The sequence below is a fragment of the Oncorhynchus masou genome, chromosome 1 (genome assembly GCF_036934945.1).
Source record: "Oncorhynchus masou masou isolate Uvic2021 chromosome 1, UVic_Omas_1.1, whole genome shotgun sequence".
NCBI lineage: Eukaryota > Metazoa > Chordata > Actinopteri > Salmoniformes > Salmonidae > Oncorhynchus > Oncorhynchus masou.
This window is the reverse complement of record NC_088212.1, coordinates 35,257,477-35,284,973: the sequence shown is the minus strand read 5'-3', so window position 1 is coordinate 35,284,973 and position 27,497 is coordinate 35,257,477. Positions and strand designations below refer to the sequence as shown.

The 27,497-nt window shown below is 43.1% G+C and overlaps 1 protein-coding gene across 1 annotated transcript in view; it reads right to left on the bottom strand.

Annotated features, from left to right (window-relative positions):
- The window catches only part of LOC135543086 (single-stranded DNA-binding protein 2-like), a 105,003-nt gene that overhangs the window by 4,120 nt on the left and 73,386 nt on the right, over nucleotides 1-27,497 (bottom strand). Inside the window, exons 5-9 of the mRNA XM_064970172.1 lie at nucleotides 10,170-10,259; nucleotides 4,166-4,225; nucleotides 2,517-2,580; nucleotides 2,368-2,438; nucleotides 2,085-2,152 (exon numbers count right to left, since the gene is read on the bottom strand). Coding sequence (XP_064826244.1) covers nucleotides 2,085-2,152; nucleotides 2,368-2,438; nucleotides 2,517-2,580; nucleotides 4,166-4,225; nucleotides 10,170-10,259 — 353 coding nt within the window. The remainder of the gene's footprint in view (nucleotides 1-2,084; nucleotides 2,153-2,367; nucleotides 2,439-2,516; nucleotides 2,581-4,165; nucleotides 4,226-10,169; nucleotides 10,260-27,497) is intronic.

Genomic DNA, 27,497 nt, shown 5'->3' with positions numbered 1-27,497 from the left:
ACACACACACACACACACACACACACACACACACACACACACACACACACACACACACTTTAGTTCACTCTGTTCTTACACAGTCCTGGGTTGTTCTATTTCCCGTCAGCAGTATTGGCAAGAACACATCATTTAGAGGCCAGAGAAAGGAAGAGAGGACAGCACATCCAATCATAATCAGCTCTGAGGGTAGTGATCGTATCTAGTGAGGGATTGAGGAAATATTGTTTTTATAGAACTCTTGCGTAACCACATCCTTGGGGGGGAAGAGTTAAAGGACGGTGTGGATTGTATGTTTACAGTGCCGTGTCTGTTCATTGTGTGTGTGTGTGTGTGTGTGCACATGTTTTTGTGTGTAGTGTGTGTATGTATATAGGGAGGCGCACAATTGGCCCAGCGGCGTCCAGGTTTAGCCGGGGTAGGCCGTCATTGTAAATAAGAATTTGTTCTTAACTGACTTGCCAAGTTAAATAAAAATAAAATAAATACAAATGTACAGTGCCTTCGGAAAGTTTGGACTTTTTCCACATTTTTGTTACGTTACAGCCTTATTCTAAATTTTATTTAATTTTTTAAAGTAAAAAATCCTAGGGAATCTACGCATAATACTCCATAATGACAAAGTGAAAAGTTTTTGGGAAAAACAGAAATACCTTATTTATCGTATTCAGACCCTTTGCTATGAGACTCGAAATTGAGTTCAGGTGCATCCTATTTCTATTGATCATCCTTGAGATGTTTCTACAACTTGATTGGAGTCCACCTGTGGTAAATTCAATTGATTGGACATGATTGGAAAGGCACACACCTGTCTATAAGGTCCCACAGTTGACAGTGCATGCCAGAGCAAAAACCAAGCCATGAGGTCAAAGGAATTGTCTGTAGAGCTTTGAGACAGGATTGTGTCAAGGCACAGATCTGGGAAAGGTTACCAAAACATTTCTGCAGCATTGAAGATCCCCAAGAACATAGTGTCCTCCATCATTCTTTTAATGGAAGACGTTTGGAACCACCAAGACTCTTTCTAGAGCTGGCCGACCGGCCAAACTGAGCAATCGGGGGAGAAGGGCCTTGGTCAGGAAGGTGACCAAGAACCCGATGGTCACTCTGACAGAGCTCTAGAGTGCCCCTGTGGAGATGGGAAAACCTTCCAGAAGGACAACCAATCAGACCTTTATGGTAGAGTGGCCAGACGGAAGCCACTCCTCAGTAAAAGGCACATGACAGCCCGCTTGGAGTTTGCCAAAAGACACCCAAAGACTCTCAGACCATGAGAAACAAGATTCTCTGGTCTGATGAAACCAAGATTGAACTCTTTGGCCTGAATGCCAAGCATCACTTCTGGCACCATCCTTACGGTGGCTGCATCATGCTGTAGAGATGTTTTTCGGCAGGGACTGGGAGACTAGTCAGGATCGAGGGAAAGATGAACCTAGCTGAGTACAGAGAGATGCTTGATGAAATCCTGCTCAAGAGCGCTCAGGACCTCAGACTGGGGTGAAGGTTGACCTTCCAACAGGAAAACAACCCTAAGCACAGAGCCAAGACAACACAGGAGTGGCTTCAGAACAAGTCTCTGAATGTCCTTGAGTGGCCCAGCCAGAGCCCGGATTTGAACCTGATCAAACATCTCTGTAGAGACCTGCAAATAGTTGTGCAGCAACGCTCCCCATCCAACCTGACAGAGCTTGAGAGGATCTGCAAAGAAGAATGGGAGAAACTCCCCAAATACATGTGTGCCAAGCTTGTAGCATCATACTCAAGAAGACTTGATGCTGTAATCACTGCCAAAGGTGCTTCAACAAAGTACTGAGTAAAGGTTCTGAATACTTATGTAAATGTGATAATTCAGTTTTTTAAATTTTTTTATATAAATTAGCAAAAGTTTCTTAACCTGTTTTTGCTTTGTCATTATGGGGTATTGTGTGTAGATTGATGAGGACAAAAAACAATAATACATTTTAGAATAAAGCTATAACGTAACAAAATGTGAAAAAGTCAAGGGGTCTGAATACTTTCCGAATGCACTGTATGCGTGTGTAGTGTGTGTATGTGTTTGTGTGTATTGATGACAGAGTGCTCACATGTTCATGCCAGGCATCCCAGGGCCAACGAGTGCATTTAGAGGAGGTCTCATCCCTCCACCGTAGTTCTGGAAAAGAGAAACCCAAGGTCAAACTACTGTAAAGTAATGTACACAACTCAAACAGGATCCACAGGTGGAGAGTAGAAATACTACTATTGTATACTACCACACATAAAACAAATATATTCACCCACCTACAAACACAAACAGCCAAACATACGCTAATGTTACCGAAGGAGTTTAAACTTACGCAAACCTGGAGATTTCATCCAATCACATACCTGTGGCGCAAGAGGGACCATCCCTCTGGGTGGAGTCATTCGCTGCATGGGCCCGCCCATATTTGGATGCCCTGAAAAAAACAGAGCGCCATCAGCTCGCAGTCCTTGTATGTGAGTAAGAGTCTGTGGTGTGTATGTGTGACACACACCTTGCTGTCTTGTGGGGTCCATTCCGCTGGGTAGCATAGGCTGGTTACCATGGACCCCCATTGCCTGAGCCGAAATCATCATCACAAAATATAACACAAAATCATTAACAATCACTGAAGCTAAGGGGCTATACACATAATCATGTCCAAACCTGGTCAAAGAGGGTAAGACAAGACAATATAATGTAGTCAAATAATATGTACAGTGGGGCAAAAAAGTATTTAGTCAGCCACCAATTGTGCAAGTTCTCCCACTTAAAAAGATGAGAGAGGCCTGCAATTTTCATCATAGGTACACTTCAAATATGACAGACAAAATGAGAAGAAAAAAATCCAGAAAATCACATTGTAGGATTTTTAATGAATTTATGTGCAAATTATGGTGGAAAATAAGTATTTGGTCAATAACAAAAGTTTATCTCAATACTTTGTTATATACCCTTTGTTGGCAATGACAGAGGTCAAACATTTTCTGTACGTCTTCACAAGGTTTTTCACACACTGTTGCTGGTATTTTGGCCCATTCCCATTCCTCGAGCAGTGATGTTTTAGGGCTGTTGCTGGGCAACACAGACTTTCAACTCCCTCCAAAGATTTTCTATGGGGTTGAGATCTGGAGACTGGCTAGGCCACTCCAGGACCTTGAAATGCTTCTTACAAAGCCACTCCTTTTTTGCAGAAAAACAGACCCAAAGCATGATGTTTCCACACCCATGCTTCACAGTAGGTATGGTGTTCTTTGGATGCAACTCAGCATTCTTTGTCCTCCAAACACGACGAGTTGAGTTTTTACCAAAAAGTTCTATTTTGGCTTCATCTGACCATATGACATTCTCCCAATCTTCTTCTGGATCATCCAAATGCTCTCTAGCAAACTTCAGACGGGCCTGGATATGTACTGGCTTAAGCAGGGGGACACGTCTGGCACTGCAGGATTTGAGTCCCTGGCAGCGTAGTGTGTTACTGATGGTAGGCTTTGTTACTTTGGTCCCAGCTCTCTGCAGGTCATTCACTAGGTCCCCCCATGTGGTTCTGGGATTTTTGCTCACCGTTCTTGTGATCATTTTGACCCCACGGGGTGAGATTTTGCGTGGAGCCCCAGATCGAGGGAGATTATCAGTGGTCTTGTATGTCTTCCATTTCCTAATAATTGCTCCCACAGTTGATTTCTTCAAACCAAGCTGCTTACCTATTGCAGATTCAGTCTTCCCAGCCTGGTGCAGGTCTACAATTTTGTTTCTGGTGTCCTTTGACAGCTCTTTGGTTTTGGCCATAATGGAGTTTGGAGTGTGACTGTTTGAGGTTGTGGACAGAAGGTTTGTGAGAGCCAGAAATCTTGCTTGTTTGTAGGTGACCAAATACTTATTTTCCACCATAATTTGCAAATAAATTCATTAAAAATCCTACAATGTGATTTTCTGGATTTCTCCCCCTGATTTTGTCTGTCTTAGTTGAAGTGTGCCTGTGATGAAAATTACAGGCCTCTCTCATCTTTTTAAGTGGGAGAACTTGCACAATTGGTGGCTGACTAAATACTTTTTTGCCCCACTGTAAATAGAAGCAGATACAAGTGAAGGGAAATAAAAAAAAGATGAGGGTACATATCCTATTCGAGCCTGAGGAGCGCGTCTGTGCATCAGAGATCTTACCTGATTAGGTATTCGGAGGGTAGGTCTGGGCCCACCAGGATAACGAGGTGACATGAACGACTGTGAAGGTACACACGCACAAACAAACACACACACAAACATACACACAGGGTTACAAGCATGCACACACATACCAGTATACACACAAAGAGAGAGGGGGGATAGACAATAGAATTAGGGAGAGATAAAGTCTGATGGAAAGAGATAAAGTATATGATAATGAATGCTAAAAATGTTAGTATGACAGTCAGTTATGACACTTCTACACTCCCATGACTTAACTACTATGTATGTTTCAGTGTGTTACCTGTAGGATTAACATGTTTGTGTTCTGTGATTGAAATATAATGTTGCTATTGTGTGTGTCTGCTATCTAATGTCTACACCACACACAATGAACTGTCCCATAAATGTTGGGTTCAATTCAAACTAAACCAAACCAGTTGTGTGTATTCATGGATGCCTGTTGGAGGAAATTATAGTTGAAATTATTAATTATGTATACATTTCTTTTAGAACCATTAAGTTTTTATACTATTATGTTATGGTATGAAATGTGTGGGTTCTTGGTTAATCTAGGACCGAAAATGTAGGTAAAACAAATGAATTGTCTGTACCTTGCGGGTAAGGGAGAAGGAGGGCAGATATCCTTTCAGACAGATAAGAATGTTTGTTTTATGTTCCATTAGTGAAGAATAAATGATATATTTTAGACAGATTGGAATGTTTGTTTTATGAGGGGAGTAGAAGACGGTCTCCAGACCTGAAGTCACTGCGCTATTGTGTGGATCGGAGAGAGTGTGAGAAGCTGATGACGTCATTTTATGTTCTCTCTTTATAATGTAATGTCCTTTGTATTTTGGGTCAGTACTCATCAAGAATAAATGCTGAACTTGTTTTTAAGACTGGTCTCGATCTATTTCATGTAAAAAATGATAAACTTACAACTTATCATGAAATAGATAGAGTGTGATTTTGGTTTTGGCTACAAAACACATAGGAATTTAGAATTCCTCTAACAATGCCAAGGGAAGGCTTTCCAAAATATTTGACAAATTCAAAAATAAAAAGGATAAAATAATTTATCTTTATAATCTCTGTGTTTTCATAATTTCCCTTCAATTCACAAGTAGCTGAATCTCACCGGAAAAGTCATCTGAGCAAGGGAAACAGCGCCCCCCTGTCTCAGTATTGGTAGCCCATGTATTTGATGCTGTCTGGACCAAAAGAGTATGACGCCATAACATTTGATTGATTGATGCCAGCAAGCATTTGGCTTCCCTTGATAAAAAAAAGTATAAAAGAATTAGCCAATCAGCGTTCAGCTGAGCTCAATGTTGGGTTGTCCTGGCACAGTAAAACACCCCCCAAGGGAAGGCATTTTGGATTTGGCTTCACACCAATCAAATCACATCCAACGCAAACATTTTTTTTTTATGTTTCTGGGCTGCTTTTGTTGTTGTCCTGTAGTAGCTAGCTTGCTAAATCGACCTTTTCCAAAGACATGGATGGAGATGGGGATTTGAACTTGTGGTTTTGACTTAATTCTCTGTACATTCTCTGTATGATTATGAAGGTGATTCTTATCTAACCATAAATGTATATATTGTGCCACTGGCCTGAGACCAATTAAGTTCAATATGTAGCCTAGATGTAGACTAGGCTCAAGTTAACTAGCTAGCTAACTTAGCTGGTTCATTGTTGCCCATGCAAGGAAGTTAGGCTAGCAAGATATTTTAGCTAGGTAGCCTATGATAACAAAAACTAAAAGCATACTATATGACAAAGGAATAGACCATTTTGCCAACATGAAAGAGAGGTGGATGGCATTGGTCTACAAGTAGGATGAGTCAACATTTTTTACTTGCACACACACACAGAAAGAAAGAAATCAGTACCATGGACAGACACATGATATTTAGGAAGATTGATTGGACTAAATAATTGTTGGTATCTTTAAGTTTGTTTTCACTGTATTATAGCCTAGTTGATTTTATGATGTTTAAGTTGAAATGGTGCTAGAATAGCAGAGGCAGTGCTCCTGTTGTCTTTATGCTGACTTGCGGCAACTCCGTGGTTCTAAATCAGTAGTTATTTAGTAAACTGTCTAAAACATGCCTGGCTGACCATGCTGTGGGTCATGTAACTGTTTGTTACATGCAATATGTTGCTCTCTGGTGTTGTGATAAAAAAAATAAAAAAAATGTGTAGTTGAATTTATTCCGCTGCTGTGTGACTTTTGTCTTTTTGTTGTCTCGGCTTTATTGTATATCATGGTGGCATATGAACGAATGGGTTATAGAGAAAATAACACAATTATCACAACATAGGTTGGAATGTGGCTTTTTTACTGGCTTGGCTTCCACAGGGATTTTACCCACACACCGCTATTGAACCAAACCCAACCAATAATGTGAGCTACAGAGAAGCAGTACCATAACACACCACTAGGGAGCAGTATCATAAGACACCACTAGGGAGCAGTATTATACCACTAGGGAGCAGTATCATAAGACACCACTTAGGTAGCAGTATCACAAGAAACCACTAGGGGGCAGTACCATAACACACCACAAGGGAGCAGTATCATTACACACCACCAGGGAGCAGTACCATAACAAACCACTAGGGGACAGTACCATAACACACCACTAAGTGGCAGTACCAAAACGCAACGCTAGAACGCAGTACCATAACATGCCACTAGGAGGCAGTGACATCCAGTTGACATCCAGTCCCTCTGCTACCTACTTTCCTCTCTGTTTGGATCCAAATTAAATGGACATTGACTTTACAACACAGAGATTATCATGTACTATTATGTTTCTTATTGTCTTATGTGTATTTCAGCCCAGGTGTATTTCAGCCCTTGAAAAGGTCAAAGAGAATAGCAGAGTCTAAGAAATAATATAAGTGTATACAGATGAATTAATATATTACATTTATTTGTGAATGAGCAAAAGTGCAAAGAAGTGAGTAAATTAGAGTAAGTCAAAAGACATGAATGAATATGGATTACGGAGCCAGTTGGGTTGTGTGTGCATGTGTGTGTCTGCCAGTCAGTGCCTGTGTTGTGGCTAGTTTGTTTCTTGATTCAAAGCTGCATAGGCATGTGTTGATCATTCAGTTTGGCCTCTGTAAGAATCTCAGGGAGGAACTAGTCTGCTCTGTCTCAGACCCTGATTGGCCTTGACAAGAAATCCTCTTCAAAGACGGCTCCAAACAACAACAATGATTGATTTTCAGCAAGGATTGGGGGACCAGGAGTTGGTGGAAAAGGGTGTGTTTTGACTCAAGTTTGATATTTCTGAAAAGCTGATCTGAAATATTGCCACGAAGGCTATTGATCTAAGTGTCAGACGTGAGCTACTGAGTTTGACTGTTAATGACATTTAATCAATGCGCTACCAGCCGACTGACTAATGTCATGGAGAGACTGACTGCCTAAGAGAGGAAGCTCATACTGCTCAGACACACACACCCACCTGTGCAACAACACACACAAACTAACATGCACACATACAATACCAGTCAAAGTTTGGACACCTACTCATTCAAGGGTTTTTCTTTATTTGTACTATTTTGTACATTGTAGAATAATAGTGAAGACTTCAAAACTATGAAATAACACATATGGACTCATGTTGTAAGTAACCAACAAAGTTTTCAATCAAAATAGATTTTAGATTCTTCAAAGTAGCCACCCTTTGCCTTGATTACAGCTTTGCACACTCTTGGCATTCTCTCAACCAGCTTCAACAGTCTTGAAGAAGTTTCCACAAATGCTGAGCACTTGTTGGCTGCTTTTCCTTCCCTCTGCGGTCCAACTCATCCCAAACCATCTCAATTGGGTTGAGGTCGGGTGATTGTGGAGGCCAGGTCATCTGATGCAGCACTCCATCACTTTCCGTCTTAGCCTGGAGGTGTGTTGGGTCATTGACCTGTTGAAAAACAAATGATAGTCCCACTAAGCACAAACCAGATGGGATGGCGTATCGCTGCAGAATGTTGTGGTTGCCATGCTGGTTAAGTGTGCCTTGTATTCCAAAGAAATCACATACAGTGTCACCAGCATAGCACCTCCACACCATCACACCTCTTCCATGCTTCACGGTGGGAACCACACATGCGGAGATCATCAGTTCACCTACTCTAAATCTCACAAAGACACAGTAGTTGGAATCAAAAATCTCAAATTTGGACTCATCAGACCAAAGGACAGATTTCTACCGGTCTAATCTCCATTGCTCATGTTTCTGGGCCCAAGCAAGTCTCTTCTTATTATTGGTGTCCTTTAGTAGTGGTTTCTTTGCATTTGACCATGAAGGCCTGATTCACGCAGTTTCCTCTAAACTGTTGATGTTGAGATGTGTCTGTTACTTGAACTCTGTGAAGCATATATTTGGGCTGCAATTTCTGAGGCAAGTAACTCTAATGACCTTATCCTCTGCAGCAGAGGTAACTCTGGGTCTTCCTTTCCTGTGGAGGTCCTCAGGAGAGACAGTTCATCAGTTTCATCATAACGCTTGATGGTTTTTATGACTGCACTCGAAGAAACTTTCAAAGTTCTTGAAATGTTTTCGCATTGACTTACCTTCATGTCTTAAAGTAATGATGGACTGTCATTTCCCTTTGTTTATTTGAGCTGTTCTTGCCATATTATGGACTTGGTCTTCTACCAAATACCAGCTTCTGTATACTAAATACCAGCTTCTGTATACCAAATATACTTCTGTATACCACCCCTACCTTGTCACAACACAACTGATTGGCTCAAACATTTTAAGAAAAGAAATTCCACAAATTAACTCTTAACAAGGTACACCTGCTAATTGAAATGCACTCCAGGTGACTACCTCATGAAGCTGGTTGAGAGAATGCCAAGAGTGTGCAAAACTGTCATCAGGGCAAAGGGTGGCTACTTTGAAGAATCTCAAATACCAAATATGTTTTGATTTGCTTTTTGGTTATGACATGATTCCATGTGTGTTATTTCATAGTTTTGATGTGTTCACTATTATTCTACAACGTAGAAAATAGTAAAAATAAAGAACAACCCTGGAATGAGTAGGCGTGTCCAAACATTTGACTGGTACTGTACACAAAACCAAATCAACTCCTTGCTACAGAGCGTAACGTCCATGTATTGCTAAAACATACACAAATGGAAAGATGATTGAATTAGTCTCTGTGAACATGTAGTGTTGTTGTAAGAGGATGAAGTACAGGTAGCCTTCTCTAACCCAACCAGCACACATAGAAACACACACACAGTTAACACTCTCCTCATGACATGACCATCTAACAAAGCTAATCTACCATCTAATGCAGCTGGTAGGAGGGTCTGTGGAGGGACATGGGTATTGAAGATGGGCTCTGTTGTAAGTACAACTAGCAGGGATGATCTCGATTCTACTTCAATCCAGTCAGTTCAGCAGAAGATTTTAGTTTTTTCTGCAGTTCCATGGTAACTCCCCACTCAACTCCTCTAACCTCTTCTGCTTCAATTCTAAACCAAAGACCTGAAGACAAGGGGTTGCCATTAATGACGCATTGGACAACAGTGAGAGTACCTGCCTGGTGTCGGTGGTATCTGTTCTGGCTATAGGACAGAATGTTCTGTTGGTCATAATCTGTAGCTACTAATCTGATAGAAAATGGTTGTCTGTCTCCCACACACACACACACACACACACACACACACACACACACACACACACACACACACACACACACACACACACACACACACACACACACACACACACACACACACACACACACACACACACACACACACACACACACACACACACACACACACACACACACACACACACACACACACACACGCACACAAGATAACACAACAGGAACTGTGTGGCCACTGCAATGACGCACAGCAATCGGCTGAGTGCCATGTTAAATACTTCCCTGTAGCCCATTCAGCCAGAGCACAGGGAAGACCCCTTTCTGCTTTATAAATTCAACAATGTGTGTGTACCTGGAAGAATCCTGGAGGTACAGGACCCACTGGCATTCCCTCTCCTGTGGGAAGGTTCCCAAGGATGGGACTGGGTGCTGCTGCTGCACTCTGGAAGACACACACACACACACACACACACACACACACACACACACACACACACACACACACACACACACACACACACACACACACACACACACACACACACAGACACACACACACACACACACAGTAAGTGAGGTTAGACCATGGTGGTGGTGGTGTATCAGTGACACACCAATCTAACAATGCACCAAATACATCCAACATCCCACCAACAGGAGACCAAAATAATTGCCACCAATATCCCACAATATCTTGGCAAACTCAACCTCCCAGAGCCCTAGTAAAATCCATAATCCAGCGCATGACTCTACTTATTATACAGGAGCAAATCATAACAGTATCCCAGTTTCTTTGCTATCATGTCATGATCAAACGAGCCTCCCTCCTCTGTCTCGGTGGTCTCTTTCCTGTGTGTTTCTGCCGGCCTCCCTGGTTATTTTTACTCCTTATTTGTTTTCCCCCAGACAGGCGGTGTGGGCACATTTCACCACTGCCTCGGACTGCTTCCTGTACTGTTTTACAAACTCCCCAATATTACCAAGTCCCAAACATACCACCAGACAATGGCTATGGGCAGGGAGGCAGGGAGATGGCCACAGACAGCAGCGTATTTAAGGGTAGAGGAGGGAAGCAAAATGCTGGTGGTCTGCAAAGAGGTGTTATCAGTGGTGAGTGACATTAAAGATAGTTACCACCCTTCAGTTGTCCTCTCTCTCCCTGTACATTCATCCTCTCTCTCTCTCTCTCTCTCTCTCTCTCTCTCTCTCTCTCTCTCTCTCTCTCTCTCTCTCTCTCTCCCTAGGCATAGACTGGGTGTAAAAAGCCGCTGTGAGACAGACCCAAACTCTCTGAAGTTTCCGCTGGCTGACTTTTTAGGTCAGACTGCAACACAGTTACCCCTTTCCTCCCCCCACTCCACTTACCCCCCCACACTCCCATGTCATCCTCTTTTGTCTCTCCCACTAATGTTTGGGGACAGCATACATACAATTCTTGTGTTGAAATAGCCATTTAATTTCATAAGGTACTGCTCTATGTGTAAACAGAGTTTGTGTATTTTGCTTAAACAGATGAAGGTATGGAATGATGGCTCAGTGGTGGAGAACATTGTTCAGGAAAGGTGTGTTTAATAATTGTCTGTGTGTGTGTGTGTGTGTGTGTGTGTGTGTGTGTGTGTGTGTGTGTGTGTGTGTGTGTGTGTGTGTGTGTGTGTGTGTGTGTGTGTGTGTGTGTGTGTGTGTGTGTGTGTGTGTGTTCAAAGTAATGCACTCTGGAAGTGTTACTGTTTTTTCCCCCTGCCTCTGTTTCTCCTCTAACTCCGGTTTACCCAGCATGCTTTTCACTCACTGGCAGCCTGGAGGTCTGCTGAGTCTGCTGAGAGTAAGAGAGAAAGAAAGAGCGAGAGAGAGAGAAAGCGAGAGCGAGAGAGAGAGTGTGTGTACCTGTGTTCATGTGCGCAAGAAAGAGGGGGGAGAGAAATATCTACCTGACCTGCTGACAAGGCAGCCTTTGCCAAATAAAGCAACAAGAAAAACATTACCAAGATATTCCCTGCCCCCACAGCATAGCAGCCTCCTCCATGGGGATAAACAACAACAATAACCTCCCAGCCCCAAAGCCCCTGCAACACACAACACAGAAAGTCTCTACACAACAAGCTCCCAGCCCCAAAGCCACTGCAAAACACTACACAGAGAGTCTCTACACAACAAGCTCCCAGCCCCAAAGCCCGTGCAACACACTACATAGAGAGTCTCTACACAACAAGCTCCCAGCCCCAAAGCCCGTGCAACACACTACATAGAGAGTCTCTACACAACAAGCTCTCAGCCCCAAAGCCCCTGCAACACACAACACAGAGAGTCTCTACACAACAAGCTCCCAGCCCCAAAGCCCCTGCAACACACTACACAGAGAGTCTCTACACAACAAGCTCCCAGCCCCAAAAACACACTAAACAGACACTCTCTACACAACAAGCTCCCAGCCCCAAAGCCCCTGCAACACACGACACAGAGAGTCTCTACACAACAAGCTCCCAGCCCCAAAGCCCCTGCAACACACTACCAATTTGTAAGTCGCTCTGGATAAGAGCGTCTGCTAAATGACTTAAATGTAATGTAATGTACACAGAGTCTCTACACAACAAGCTCCCAGCCCTAAAGCCCCTGGAACACACTACACAGAGAGTCTCTACACAACAAGCTCCCAGCCCCAAAGCCCCTGCAACACACTACACAGAGAGTCTCTACACAACAAGCTCTCAGCCCCAAAGCCCCTGCAACACACAACACAGAGAGTCTCTACACAACAAGCTCCCAGCCCCAAAGTCCCTGCAACACACTACACAGAGAGTCTCTACACAACAAGCTCCCAGCCCCAAAAACACACTAAACAGACAGTCTCTACACAACAAGCTCCCAGCCCCAAAGCCCCTGCAACACGCGACACAGAGAGTCTCTACACAACAAGCTCCCAGCCCCAAAGCCCCTGCAACACACTACACAGTCTCTACACAACAAGCTCCCAGCCCTAAAGCCCCTGCAACACACTACACAGAGAGTCTCTACACAACAACACACTACAGCTCCCAGCCCCAAAGCCCTGCAACACACTACACAGAGTCTCTACACAACAAGCTCCCAGCCCCAAAGCCCCTGCAACACACTACACAGAGTCTCTACACAACAAGCTCCCAGCCCCAAAGCCCCTGCAACACACTACACAGAGAGTCTCTACACAACAAGCTCCCAGCCCCAAAAACACACAACACAGAGAGTCTCTACACAACAAGCTCCCAGCCCCAAAGCCCCTGCAACACACTACACAGAGAGTCTCTACACAACAAGCTCCCAGCCCCAAAGCCCCTGCAACACACTACACAGAGAGTCTCTACACAACAAGCTCCCAGCCCCAAAGTCCCTGCAACACACTACACAGAGAGTCTCTACACAACAAGCTCCCAGCCCCAAAAACACACAACACAGAGAGTCTCTACACAACAAGCTCCCAGCCCCAAAGCCCCTGCAACACACTACACAGAGAGTCTCTACACAACAAGCTCCCAGCCCCAAAGTCCCTGCAACACACTACACAGAGAGTCTCTACACAACAAGCTCCCAGCCCCAAAGCCCCTGCAACACACTACACAGAGAGTCTCTACACAACAAGCTCCCAGCCCCAAAAACACACTAAACAGACACTCTCTACACAACAAGCTCCCAGCCCCAAAGCCCCTGCAACACACGACACAGAGAGTCTCTACACAACAAGCTCCCAGCCCCAAAGCCCCTGCAACACACTACACAGAGTCTCTACACAACAAGCTCCCAGCCCTAAAGCCCCTGCAACACACTACACAGAGAGTCTCTACACAACAAGCTCCCAGCCCCAAAGCCCCTGCAACACACTACACAGAGAGTCTCTACACAACAAGCTCCCAGCCCCAAAGCCCCTGCAACACACTACACAGAGAGTCTCTACACAACAAGCTCCCAGCCCCAAAGTCCCTGCAACACACTACACAGAGAGTCTCTACACAACAAGCTCCCAGCCCCAAAAACACACTAAACAGACACTCTCTACACAACAAGCTCCCAGCCCCAAAGCCCCTGCAACACACGACACAGAGAGTCTCTACACAACAAGCTCCCAGCCCCAAAGCCCCTGCAACACACTACACCGAGTCTCTACACAACAAGCTCCCAGCCCTAAAGCCCCTGCAACACACTACACAGAGAGTCTCTACACAACAAGCTCCCAGCCCCAAAGCCCCTGCAACACACTACACAGAGTCTCTACACAACAAGCTCCCAGCCCCAAAGCCCCTGCAACACACTACACAGAGTCTCTACACAACAAGCTCCCAGCCCCAAAGCCCCTGCAACACACTACACAGAGAGTCTCTACACAACAAGCTCCCAGCCCCAAAAACACACAACACAGAGAGTCTCTACACAACAAGCTCCCAGCCCCAAAGCCCCTGCAACACACTACACAGAGTCTCTACACAACAAGCTCCCAGCCCCAAAGCCCCTACAACACACTACACAGAGAGTCTCTACACAACAAGCTCCCAGCCCCAAAGTCCCTGCAACACACTACACAGAGAGTCTCTACACAACAAGCTCCCAGCCCCAAAAACACACAACACAGAGAGTCTCTACACAACAAGCTCCCAGCCCCAAAGCCCCTGCAACACACTACACAGAGAGTCTCTACACAACAAGCTCCCAGCCCCAAAGCCCCTGCAACACACTACACAGAGAGTCTCTACACAACAAGCTCCCAGCCCCAAAGCCCCTGCAACACACTACACAGAGTCTTTACACAACAAGCTCCCAGCCCCTGGCTAAAACACAGAGCTACCACAGGAGTTGTTTTAATTTATTTCTGAATTAAACTGAACGTCATCTCAACCACACACATACCTTTTAAGCTCTCATTAGGAACACAGTTGGTAAGTATTACGTACGCCAGGTTGGACTGTGTGTGTTTTGTGTGTTACCATGGTTTACAGATTAAACAATGCCATGTGTACACACCAATATCGAAAAACGATATAGAAGAATTTAACAAGATTCTTATATATGCGAACTGGAATGTGTAACTATATGGCAGCAAATACACATACAAGATTCATAGAAGTTTATTGTAATATCTGACTTATATGTTGCATGTATTGTATAAAAAAACATACAAAAACACATACAGTGGGGCAAAAAGGTATTTAGTCAGCCACCAATTGTGCAAGTTCTCCCACTTAAAAAGATGAGAGAGGCCTGTAATTTTCATCATAGGTACACTTCAACTATGACAGACAAAATGAGGGGGAAAAATCCAGAAAATCACATTGTAGGATTTTAATGAATTTATGTGCAAATTATGGTGGAAAATAAGTATTTGGTCACCTAAATCAAACAAGATTTCCGGCTCTCATAGACCTGTAAGTTCTTCTTTAAGAGGCTCCTCTGTCCTCCACTCGTTACCTGTATTAATGGCACATGTTTGAACTTGTTATCAGTATAAAAGACACCTGTCCACAACCTCAAACAGTCACACTCCAAACTCCACTATGGCCAAGACCAAAGAGCTGTCAAAGGACACCAGAAACAAAATTGTAGACCTGCACCAGGCTGGGAAGACTGAATCTGCAAAAGGTAAGCAGCTTGGTTTGAAGAAATCAACTGTGGGAGCAATTATTAGGAAATGGAAGACATACAAGACCACTGATAATCTCCCTCGATCTGGGGCTCCACGCAAGATCTCACCCCATGGGGTCAAAATGATCACAAGATCGCAAAAATCCCAGAACCACATGGGGGGACCTAATGAATGACCTGCAGAGAGCTGGGACCAAAGTAACAAAGCCTACCATCAGTAACACACTATGCCGCCAGGGACTCAAATCCTGCAGTGCCAGACGTGTCCCCCTGCTTAAGCCAGTACATGTCCATGCCCGTCTGAAGTTTGCTAGAGAGCATTTTGGATGATCCAGAAGAAGATTGGGAGAATGTCATATGGTCAGATGAAACCAAAATGGAACTTCTTGGTAAAAACTCAACTTGTCGTGTTTGGAGGACAAAGAATGCTGAGTTGCATCCAAAGAACACCATACCTACTGGGAATCAAGGGGGTGGAAACATCATGCTTTGTGTCTGTTTTTCTGAAAAGGGACCAGGACGACTGATCCATGTAAAGGAAAGAATGAATGGGGCCATGTATCGTGAGATTTTGAGTGAAAACTTCCTTCCATCAGCAAGGGCATTGAAGATGAAACGTTGCTGGGTCTTTCAGCATGACAATGATCCCAAACACACCGCCCGGGCAACGAAGAAGTGCCTTCGTAAGAAGCATTTCAAGGTCCTGGAGTGGCCTAGCCAGTCTCCAGATCTAAACCCCATAGAAAATCTTTGGAGGGAGTTGAAAGTCTGTGTTGCCTAGCAACAGCCCCAAAACATCACTACTCTAGAGGAGATCTGCATGGAGGAATGGGCCAAAATACCAGCAACAGTGTGTAAAATCTTGTGAAGACTTACAGAAAACCTTTGACCTCTGTCATTGCCAACAAAGGGTATATAACTAAGTATTGAGATAAACTTTTGTTATTGACCAAATACTTATTTTCCACCAGAATTTGCAAATAAATTCATTAAAAATCGTACAATGTGATTTTCTGGATGTTTTTTTCTCTAATTTTGTCTGTCATAGTTGAAGTGTACCCATGATGAAAATTACAGGCCTCTCTCATCTTTTTAAGTGGGAAAACTTGCACAATTGGTGGCTGACTAAATACCTTTTTGCCCCACCGTACGTACGTACGTACATACATACATACATATACAGTTGAAGTCGGAAGTTTACATACACTTAGGTTGGAGTCGTTTTTCAACTACTCCACACATTTCTTGTTAACTTCTTGGTGACAGGGGGCAGTATTTTCACATCCTGATGCCTGCTACTCATCCCCAGAAGACAAGATATGCATATTATTAGTATTTGGATAGAAAACACTCTGAAGTCTCTAAAACTGTTTGAATCTTGTCTGAGTATAACATAACTTATGTAGCAGGCGAAACCCAGAGGACAAACCATTCAGATTTTTTTTTTTGAGGTCACTCTTTTCAATGGTTTTCAGTGGGAATCCAGATTTCTAAGGGACCTTATTGCAGTTCCTACCGCTTCCACTGGATGTCATCAGTCTTTAGAAATTGGTCGCTAGCGTCCCACATATCCCAGAGAGGTTTTAACAAATTATCGTTTTGGCAAGTCGGTTAGGACATCTACTTTGTGCATAACAAGTCATTTTTCCAACAATTGTTTACAGACAGATTATTTTACTTGTAATTTACTGTATCACAATTCCAGTGGGTCAGGAGTTTACATACACTAAGTTGACTGTGCCTTTAAACAGCTTGGGAAATTCCAGAAAATGATGTCATGGCTTTAGAACTTCTGATAGGCTAATTGACATCATTTGAGTCAATTGAAGGTGTACCTGTAGATGTATTTCAAGGTCTACCTTCAAACTCAGTGTCTCTTTGCTTGACATCATGGGAAAATCTAAAGAAATTAGCCAAGACCTCAGAAAAAAAATTGTAGACCTCCACAAGTGTGGTTCATCCTTGGGAGCAATTTCCAAATGTCTGAAGGTACCACGTTCATCTGTACAATCAACAGTACGCAAGTATAAACTCCATGGGACCACGCAGCCGTCATACTGCTCAGGAAGGAGACGTGTTCTGTCTCCTAGAGATGAACGTACTTTGGTGTGAAAAGTGCAAATCAATCCCAGAACAACAGCAAAGGACCCTGTGAAGGTGCTGGAGGAAACAGGTACAAAAGTATCTATATCCACAGTAAAACGAGTTCTATATCGACATAACCTGAAAGGCCGCTCAGGAAGGAAGAAGCCACTGCTCCAAAACTACCATAAAAAAGCCAGACTACGGTTTGCTACTGTACATGGGGACAAAGATCGTACTTTTTTGAGAAATGTCCTCTGGTCTGATGTAACAAAAATAGAACTGTTTGGCCTTAATGACCATCGTTATGTTTGGAGGAAAAGGGGGAGGCTTGCAAGCCAAAGAACACCATCCCAATCGTGAAGCACGGGGGTGGCAGCATCATGTTGAAGAGGTGCTTTGCTGCAGGAGGGACTGGTGCACTTCACAAAATAGATGGCATCATGAGGGAGGAAAATTAGAAGGATATATTGAAGCAACATCTAAGGACATCAGTCAGGAAGTTAAAGCTTGGTCGCAAATGGGTCTTCCAAATGGACAATGACCCCAAGCAAACTTCCAAAGTTGTGGCAAAATGGCTTAAGGACAACAAAGTCATGGTATTGGAGTGGGCATCAAAATGCTCTGACCTCAATCCCATAGGAAATTTGTGGGCAGAACTTAAAAAGCTTGTGCGAGCAAGGAGGCCTACAAACCTGATTCAGTTACACCAGCTCTGTCAGGAGGAATGGGCCAACTTATTGTGGGAAGCTTATGGAAGGCTACCTGAAACAGTCTTTGCTAAATTATTGCTTGAGAAATTGCCCTTTGCTAAGAAGCTGTTTGTTTGTTTTTGAAATTTTAATTGAAACAATCATGGTAAGGTACATAATTGTTACCTATAAATGATTTGATATTGAGATAAAAATGGCTGCATTGGACCTTTTAAGTGTTGAGTTCTGAGGTGTTTGACGTGACTGAGGAAACCTGAAGCAGTGGAAACACTCTCACCCCTCCCACTCAGAACAACACCTGGACCTCCTGGCAAACTCATTTGTCATCTAAATTATTCACAGCACCACTCTGGAGGACAGGGTTACACTACACTAACCATATTGTTACAGGGTTACACTATGCTAACCATACTGTTACACTGATCTCAGGACAGTCTAGTATTACACTAAAACCTCAGCATCCATTCTACAGGTTAACAGAGTGACCTTGCATTCCAAACTTTCTATGCCTCTGGTCAAAAGGTGTTCACACTGTGCTACATATAGTACACTTGGAAAGTATTCAGATCCCTTTCCTTTTTCCACAATTTGTTAATTGTAACTTTTTTTCCGCTTCAATCTACACACAATAACCCCTAATGACAATGTGAAAACATGTTTTTAGAAATTTCTGCAAACGTATATAAATAAAAACAGAAATACATTATTTACATAAGTATTCAGACCCTTTGCTATAAGACTCGAAATTGAGCTTAGGTGCACCCTATTGCCATTAAACATTCTTGAGATGTTTCTACAACTTGATTGGAGTACCCTTGTGGTAAATTCAATTGACTGGACATGTTTTGGAAAGGCACACACCTTTCAATATAAGCCTTAGACCGCTATGCCACTCGGGAGCCCCCATATAAGGTCCCACAGTTGATAGTGCATGTCAGAGCAAAAACCAAGCTGTCGAAGGAATACTCCGTAGAGCTCCAAGACAGGATTGTGTTGAGGCACAGATCTGGGAAAGGGTACCAAATGCATGCTTTTCAACCGTTCGCTGCCTGCACCCGTACGCCTGACAAGTATCACCACCCTGGATGGTTCCGACCTTGAATATGTGGACATCTATAAGTACCTAGGTGTCTGGCTAGACTGTAAACTCTCCTTCCAGACTCATATCAAACATCTCCAATCAAAAATCAAATCTAGAGTCGGCTTTCTATTCCGCAACAAAGCCTCCTTCACTCACGCTGCCAAACTTACCCTAGTAAAACTGACTATCCTACCGATCCTCGACTTCGGCGATGTCATCTACAAAATAACGTCCAACACTCTACTCAGCAAACTGGATGCAGTTTATCACAGTGCCATCCGTTTTGTCACTAAAGCACCTTATACCACCCACCACTGCGACCTGTATGCTCTAGTCGGCTGGCCCTCGCTACATATTCGTCGCCAGACCCACTGGTTCCAGGTCATCTACAAGTCCATGCTAGGTAAAGCTCCGCCTTATCTCAGTTCACTGGTCACAATGGCAACACCCACCCGTAGCACGCGCTCCAGCAGGTGTATCTCACTGATCATCCCTAAAGCCAACACCTCATTTGGCCGCCTTTCGTTCCAGTTCTCTGCTGCCTGTGACTGGAACGAATTGCAAAAATCGCTGAAGTTGGAGACTTTTATCTCCCTCACCAACTTCAAACATCTGCTATCTGAGCAGCTAACCGATCGCTGCAGCTGTACATAGTCTATCGGTAAATAGCCCACCCAATTTTACCTACCTCATCCCCATACTGTTTTCATTTATTTACTTTTCTGCTCTTTTGCACACCAATATCTCTACCTGTACATGACCATCTGATCATTTATCACTCCAGTGTTAATCTGCAAAATTGTAATTATTTGCCTACCTCATGCCTTTTGCACACAATGTATATAGACTCTCTCTTTTTTCTACTGTGTTATTGACTTGTTTATTGTGTTATTGACTTGTTTATTGTTTACTCCATGTGTAACTCTGTGTTGTCTGTTCACACTGCTATGCTTTATCTTGGCCAGGTCGCAGTTGCAAATGAGAACTTGTTCTCAACTAGCCTACCTGGTTAAATAAAGGTTAAATAAATAAATAAATAAAAACATTTCTGAAGCATTGAAGGTCCCCAAGAACACAGTGGCCTCCATCATTCTTACATGGAAGAAGTTTGGAAACACCAAGACTCTTCCTAGAGCTGGCCGCCCGGCCAAATTGAGCAATCTGAGGAGAAGGGCCCTGGTCAGGGAGATGACCAAGAACCTGATGGACACTCTGACAGAGCTCCAGAGTTCCTCTGTGGAGATGGGAGAACCTTCCAGAAGGACAACCATCTCTGCAGCACTCCACCAATCAGGCCTTTATGGTAGAGTGGCCAGATGGAAGCCACTCCTCAGTAAAAAGCATCTGACAGCTCGCTTGGAGTTTGCCAAAAGGCACCTAAATGACTCTCAGAATATGACAAACAAGATTATCTGGTCTGACGAAACCAAGATAAACTCTTTGGCCTGAATGCCAAGCGTCACATCGTAAGGAAACCTGGTAGATCCCTAAGGTGAAATATGGTGGTGGCAGGACATGCTGTGGGGATGTTTTTCTGCGGCAGGGACTGGAAGACTAGTCAGGATCGAGGGAAAGATGAACTGAGCAAAGTACATTTCATCCTTGATGAAAACCTGCTCCAGAGTGCTCAGGACCTCAGACTGGTGAAAGGTTCACCTTCAAACAGGACAACGACCCTAAGCCCACAGCCAAGATAATGCAGCAATGGCTTCGGGACAAACCTCTGAATGTCCTTGAGTGGCCCAGCCAGAGCCCGGAATTGAACCCGATCGAAATCTGTGGAGACACCTGAAAATAGCTGTCCAGCAACGCTTCCCTTCCAACCGGACAGAGCTTGAGAGGATCTGCAGAGAAGAATGAGAGAAACTCCCCAAATACATGTGTGCCAAGCTTATGGCGTCATATCCAAGAAGACTAGAGGTTGAAATCGCTGCCAAAGATGCTTCAACAAAGTACTGAGTAACGGGTCTGAATTCTTATGTAAATGCGTATTTCAGTTTTTTATTTGTAATAAACTTTCAAAATTTCTACAAACCTGTTTTTGCTTCGTCATTATGGGGTATTGTGTGTAGTTTAATGAGGGCGGAAACTGTATAATTTTAGAATAAGGCTGTAACGTAACAAAATGTGGAAAAAGTCAAGAGGTCTGAATACTTTCATGAATCCACTGTATAATGTGCCTTCAGAAAGTATTCATACCCCTTGACACTTTGTTGCGTTACAGCTTAAATTAGAAATGTATTACATGCATTTATTTTCTCACCAATCTACACACAATACTCCATAATGACAAAGTGAAAACATGATTTTATACATTTTTACAAATGTATTTGGCTGGGCTTTCACATTCTTGTTCTGAAGCTATTTCAGTGTTGCTTTGACTGTATGCTTGGTGATCATTGTTCTGTTGGAATGTAAATCTTCGCCCCCAGTCTAAGGTCATTTGCACTCTGAAAGCAGGTTCTCATCAATGATTTGCACTTTTAGGACAAAGACTTAAATGTTTGTCTCATCAGACCACAGAATCTTTTGCCTTCTGCAAACTCCAGGTGTGCTGACATGTGCTTTTTTCTCACGTGTGGTTTCTGTCTGGCCAATCTCCCAAACTGCCCAGATTGGTAAAGTGCTGTAGAGATTGTTGTACTTCTGGCAAGTTATCCCATCTCAGCCAAGAAACTGTAGTTCTGTCAGAGTGTTCATTGGGTTCTTGGTCACCTCCCTGACCCATGGTCCTTCTTGCCCGGTTACTAAGTTTGGTCAGACGACCAGCTCTCGGCGGCAGAGTCTGAGTTGTTCCATATTTTTGAATTGGCCACAGGTGGACTCCAATCAAGTTGTAGTGAAGTCTCAAGGATGATCAAAGTAAATTGGATTAACCTGAGCTCAATGCCATAGCAAAGGCGTGTGAATACTTGAGAAATTATATATTTCTGTATTTAATTTTCAATACATTTGCAAAACTTTTGATAAAATAGTTTTTTTTAAATTTGTCATTATGGAGGTATTGTGTGTAGATGGGTGAGAAAAATATATGTAATCCATTTTGAATTCAGGCTGTAACACTAGAAAATGTGGAATAAGTCTTTGTGAAAGCAAATTAAGTTTGTGTTGAGTTGTATAATATAGAAAATGGACACCTGCCTGCTGGACTGCACCAGTTCCTGTGCCCCTTTTTGTTTTCTGTATGGCTTGTATGTTTCTGATTTTAATTAGCATGATGATTAAGTAAAATAGGAATGAAACTGGAGTAACTGATAAAACTGAAAGCAAAATATCGAGAATTTAACTGTGGGAATCGATTGATGTTAGGAATTTGATTGCCACGTTTTTTTGAGACCATGCCTTAAATAATGGAGTGGCTATGGACACAGTTTCTGTATCCCAATTTGCCCAGGAAGAAAAAATGGATATTTCTGTCCAGAATTTCTTTTTCTTTTTTCCCCCCGTGTGTCCACTCCGCTGCCTACGTAGCTGCTGTGCTGAATGCGCTGCTGCGGCTCCCTAGTCCTTCGTCACATTTGTCTGGTGACTGGGGTAGCTTACAAACTTCACGCTGTAGGCAAAACTGTTCGAACTGTCTATTACATTCCATGGCTCAGTAAGCAAGAGCGTGATTTCATGTTCTTTTTTCAGGAGGGGAGTAGGCTACATGCAGCTATTTACATGTTGTACACAAAATACATTATTGATGTGATCGTACAAAGTTAGGTTGTCAGTATTGCAAACATAACCACGACACAAAGAGGCAGTCTAGCGATTTAATGTTCTTCTTAGCTAATGAGTTACATGCAGCTATTTACTCTCACCACGATATCGGCATAACTATGGCACCGCTCAGCTACCTAGAACGTTTGGCTGCCCAGAGGTGGAATGCAGCAAGACAGACACGTAGTCTAATTAGCGATTGAATGTTTGTTTTTTTCATCATCATTGAAAACATTGGCTAAACTGTGCAGGAGGCAGACAGCCAAGTAGTGTTCTTTTTCCAGAAACTACGATATGGCAGCAATTATAAAGATTAGCCTACATCATCACACAAAATGTGTAGAGTAGGGACTGCGTCCTGCTTGTGCAACTGCGATACACGTTTCAACAGACGGACAGAGAAAGTTTTCTCCTTCGTAATATATATGTTTTGGAATGTTTGTTCAAATCGCCGCAGGTTTTTTTTCTCTCCAGCTGTTCAGAAATGTGAGGCAGAGATAGGCTACATCATCATGGTTCAGAAGAGGGGGAGTGAAGGGAGGGGGATCCGAATCCTTAGCTTTAAGAAAGAGGTTTCCAGAGTGGCGTGGGGGCGAAAACTCCGTAGCCACGGCCTAAAAATGCATGTTTAAAACTGTTCTGCTCAACCCAGATTCCAAACAACTTGTCAATTCTCCACCCTTTTACATATACTGTATCTATCTACTGTACAGTTTTATCTAACTTTTTATCTCTATCCTTCTCATTACTTATTCATCTATAGCTATTCATTTCAATATTTTTCTATTAATTTCTATAGTAGCACTGTTCTGTGCATCTGCATTCTTTGTGTGTCTCCAAGTGTGTGTGTGTGTGTCAGGATAGAGTGGCGTTCCTCAGGTGTGTTCCAACACTGGGAGGGAGGAACTCATGTCAGCTGATTACAGAAGAGAATAAAGAGACTCGGATAGACGTGAGTGGAATCCCAACACGCTGTGTCGTCTCTGTCTCACTGTCTGGATCACTCTGACTCAACACTGGCTCAAAAAGCAAAACTGTCTCACTCTGCCTTGCTCTTCTTCTATACTACCTAACTCTGTCTCACTCTAACCTGCCTCACCCTGTGTGTGTGTGTGTGTGTGGGGGGGGGGGGGGGGGGTCGTACTGGTCTCAAGGTCACCATTACCACAGGAAATACAAATGACACAGCACAGGAAGGAACTCACTAACAGCTCCCTCCCTCTCTCCTGTGCCCTCGACCCCCACCTTTTTCTTCACTCCCTCCATCCTCTCAAATGCCATTAGTCCACTTCCTGAATGAGAGGAGAGGAAATGGAGAAAAGATGCCCCTCTGCATGAAACACACACACACACTGATGCACATCTGGGTTTGGCGGGTCTGAATTGATTTTGTTGAGGAAAACAACTTGGTGTAAATAAGAGTATCACGTTACTATTTGGTCATTACTCTGTAGACTAATGGTGTGTGGGAACATGTGCGTGCGTGTGTGTGGTTAGGGCCGTTCCCGAGAACTGTACTGAGAATGGAAACCAGTAGTGGTGGAAACAAAACGTTAAGACTAAGCCAGGAGAGAAAAGACCGGTTGTGCTTGTCTGAGAGATGAGAGAATTCCTTTGCTTTTACCATGCATTATTCACCATGCATTATTCAACGTCTCCCATGGCGACCAGAGACATTTCAGCATGCTTCACTATTCACTCCTGAGCCAGCGCTCGCTCACTGCCCAACTCACTTTTCAATTTCAAGGCAGAAAGGTTTATAGGGCGACTGCACTTCCTGATTTGACCTCATTTTAGATTTGGTTCATTAAGAAATGCTCGTTGTCATGATGACTGAATTGAAACGTGAGTTGGTTTTGGGGTGTGGTTTGATGTGGGTGTCTCTTGTGTTTTCGCAGGTGGGAAGAGTTACTTTAATTATTTCGTCCATGGGAAGAGTTACTTTAATTATTTAGTCCATTATTTCATCCATTAACTTGATCCTCAACACGGGGGCCCCTCAGAGGTGTGCTCAGTCCCCTCCTGTAATCCCTGTTCACCCACAACTGCATGGCCATCATTAAGGTTGCTGACTACACAACGGTGGTAGGCCTGATCACCGACAACAATGCGACAGCCTATAGGGAGGAGGTTAGAGACCTGGCAGTGTGGTACCAGGACAACAATCTCTCCCTCAACGTGAGTAAGACAAAGGCGCTGATCGTGGACTGCAGGTAAAGGAGGGCTGAACACGCTCCCGGGGCTGTAGTGGAGCGGGTTGAGAGTTTCAAGTTCCTTTGTGTCCACATCATCAACAAGCTATCATGGTCCAAACACACCAAGACAGTCGTGAAGAGGGAACGACAACACCTTTTCCCCCTCAGGAGACTGAAAAGATTTGGCATGGGTCCCCAGATCATCAAAAGGTTCTACAGAAGCACCATCGAGTGCATCCTGAACGGTTGCATCACCGCCTGGTATGGCAACTGCTTGGCATCCGACCATAAGGCGCTAATGCTTACGGTCCAGTACATCACCGAGGCCAAGCTTCCTGCCATCCAGGACCCTTATACCAGGCAGTGTCAGAGGAAGGTACAAAAAAAATGTCAATGACTCCAGTCAACCAAGTCATAGACTGCTCTCTCTGCTACTGCACAGTAAGCGGTACCGATGCACCAGGTCTGGAACCAACAGGACCCTGAACAGATTCTACCCCTAAACCATAAGACTGCTAAATAGTTAACCAAATTGCTACCCGGACTATCTGCATTGACCCCTTTTGCACTAACTTTTTTTAAACTCTTTACATAAGCTGCTGCTACTGTTTGTCTATCCTGTTGCCTAGCCACTCTATTCCAAATACATTCCAGTGCCTTAAATAAGTATTCACAACACTTGACTTTTTCCACATTTTGTTGTGTTACAGTCTGAATTTAAAATGGATTCAATTGAGATTTTGTGTCACTGGCTTACACAAAATAGCCCCTAATGTCAAAGTGAAATTATGTTTATAGACATTTTTACAAAAAAAATAAAAAGCTGAAAAGTCTCGAGTCAACAAGTATTCAACCGCTTTCTTATGGCAAGCCTAAATAAGTTTGAGTAAAAAATGTTTTTGGGACTCACTGTGTGCAATAATTTTTTTAATGACAACCTCATCTCTGGACCTCACACATATATTGTTGAGAAGCTGTAAGGTCCCTCAGTCAGGCAGTGAATTCCATACACATATTAAACAAGGTAGGTTTTCCAATGCCTCGCAAAGAAGGGCACCTATTGGTAGATGGGTAGAAAAACCAGACACTAAACATCCCTTTGAGCATGGTGAAGTTACTAATTACACTTTGCATGGTGTATCAATACACCCAGTCACTACGAAGATAATGTCATCCTTCCTAACTCAGTTGCTGGAGAGGAAGGAAGCCACTCAGGATTTTTTCACCACGAGGCCAATGGTGACTTTAAAACAGTTAATAGTTTAATGGCTGTGATAGGAGACAACTGAGGATGGCTCAACAACATTGTAGTTACTCCACAATATTAACCTAAATGACAGAGTGAAAAGAAAGAAGCCTGTACAGTATAAACATATTCCAAAACATGCATCCTTTTTGCAATAAGGAACGAAAGCAAAAACTGCAAAAAAAAGTGAGCCTCTAATCGAACCCACAAATGCTTGATGCTCCAGATACTCAACTAGTCTAACGAAGGCCAGTTTTATTGCTTCTGTGCTAACATAATTGCAAAAGGGGTTTCCAATGATCAATTAGCCTTTTAAAATGATAAACTTGGATTAGCTAACACAATGTGCCATTGGAACACAGGAGTGATAGTTTCTGATAATGGGCCTCTGTTAATGGAACACCTACATAGGCGTACAATCATCCGTTTCCAGCTACAATAGTCATTTACAACATTAACAATATCTACACTGTATTTCTGATCAATTTTATGTTATTTTAATGGACAAAAAAATAAGAAGCTTTTCTTTCAAAAACAAGGAAACGTCTAAGTGACCCCAAACTTTTGAACGGTAGTGTATATTTAATCAATTTTGAATTCAGACTGTAACACAATAACATGTGGAATAAGTTGAGCAGGATAAATACTCTGAGGCCACTGTATCTATCTCAATTACCTCGTACACCTGCACACCGACTAGATATTGGAACCCCAAGTTATCATTACTCATTGTGTATTTATTATTACTTTTATTACATGCTATTCATTTTCTATTATTTCTCTATTTTCTTCCTCTCTGCATTGTTGAGAAGTAAGCATTTCACTGTTGTTTACGAAGCATGAGACAAATACAAATTTGATTTGTGTATGTGTCCTGTCCTGTGCCATAACAGGCAGTGGAAAACAAACATGTTGAGATGGAAATAAGAGTTCACATGCTCCTCTCAGATCTCTGCTGTTTAGCCAAAATATCCGGCTCAAACTCAGGAAAGGAGTAAATATTTATCACATTCAGGGTGCACGTCCACAGAGACAGACCACAGAGAACCCTTCA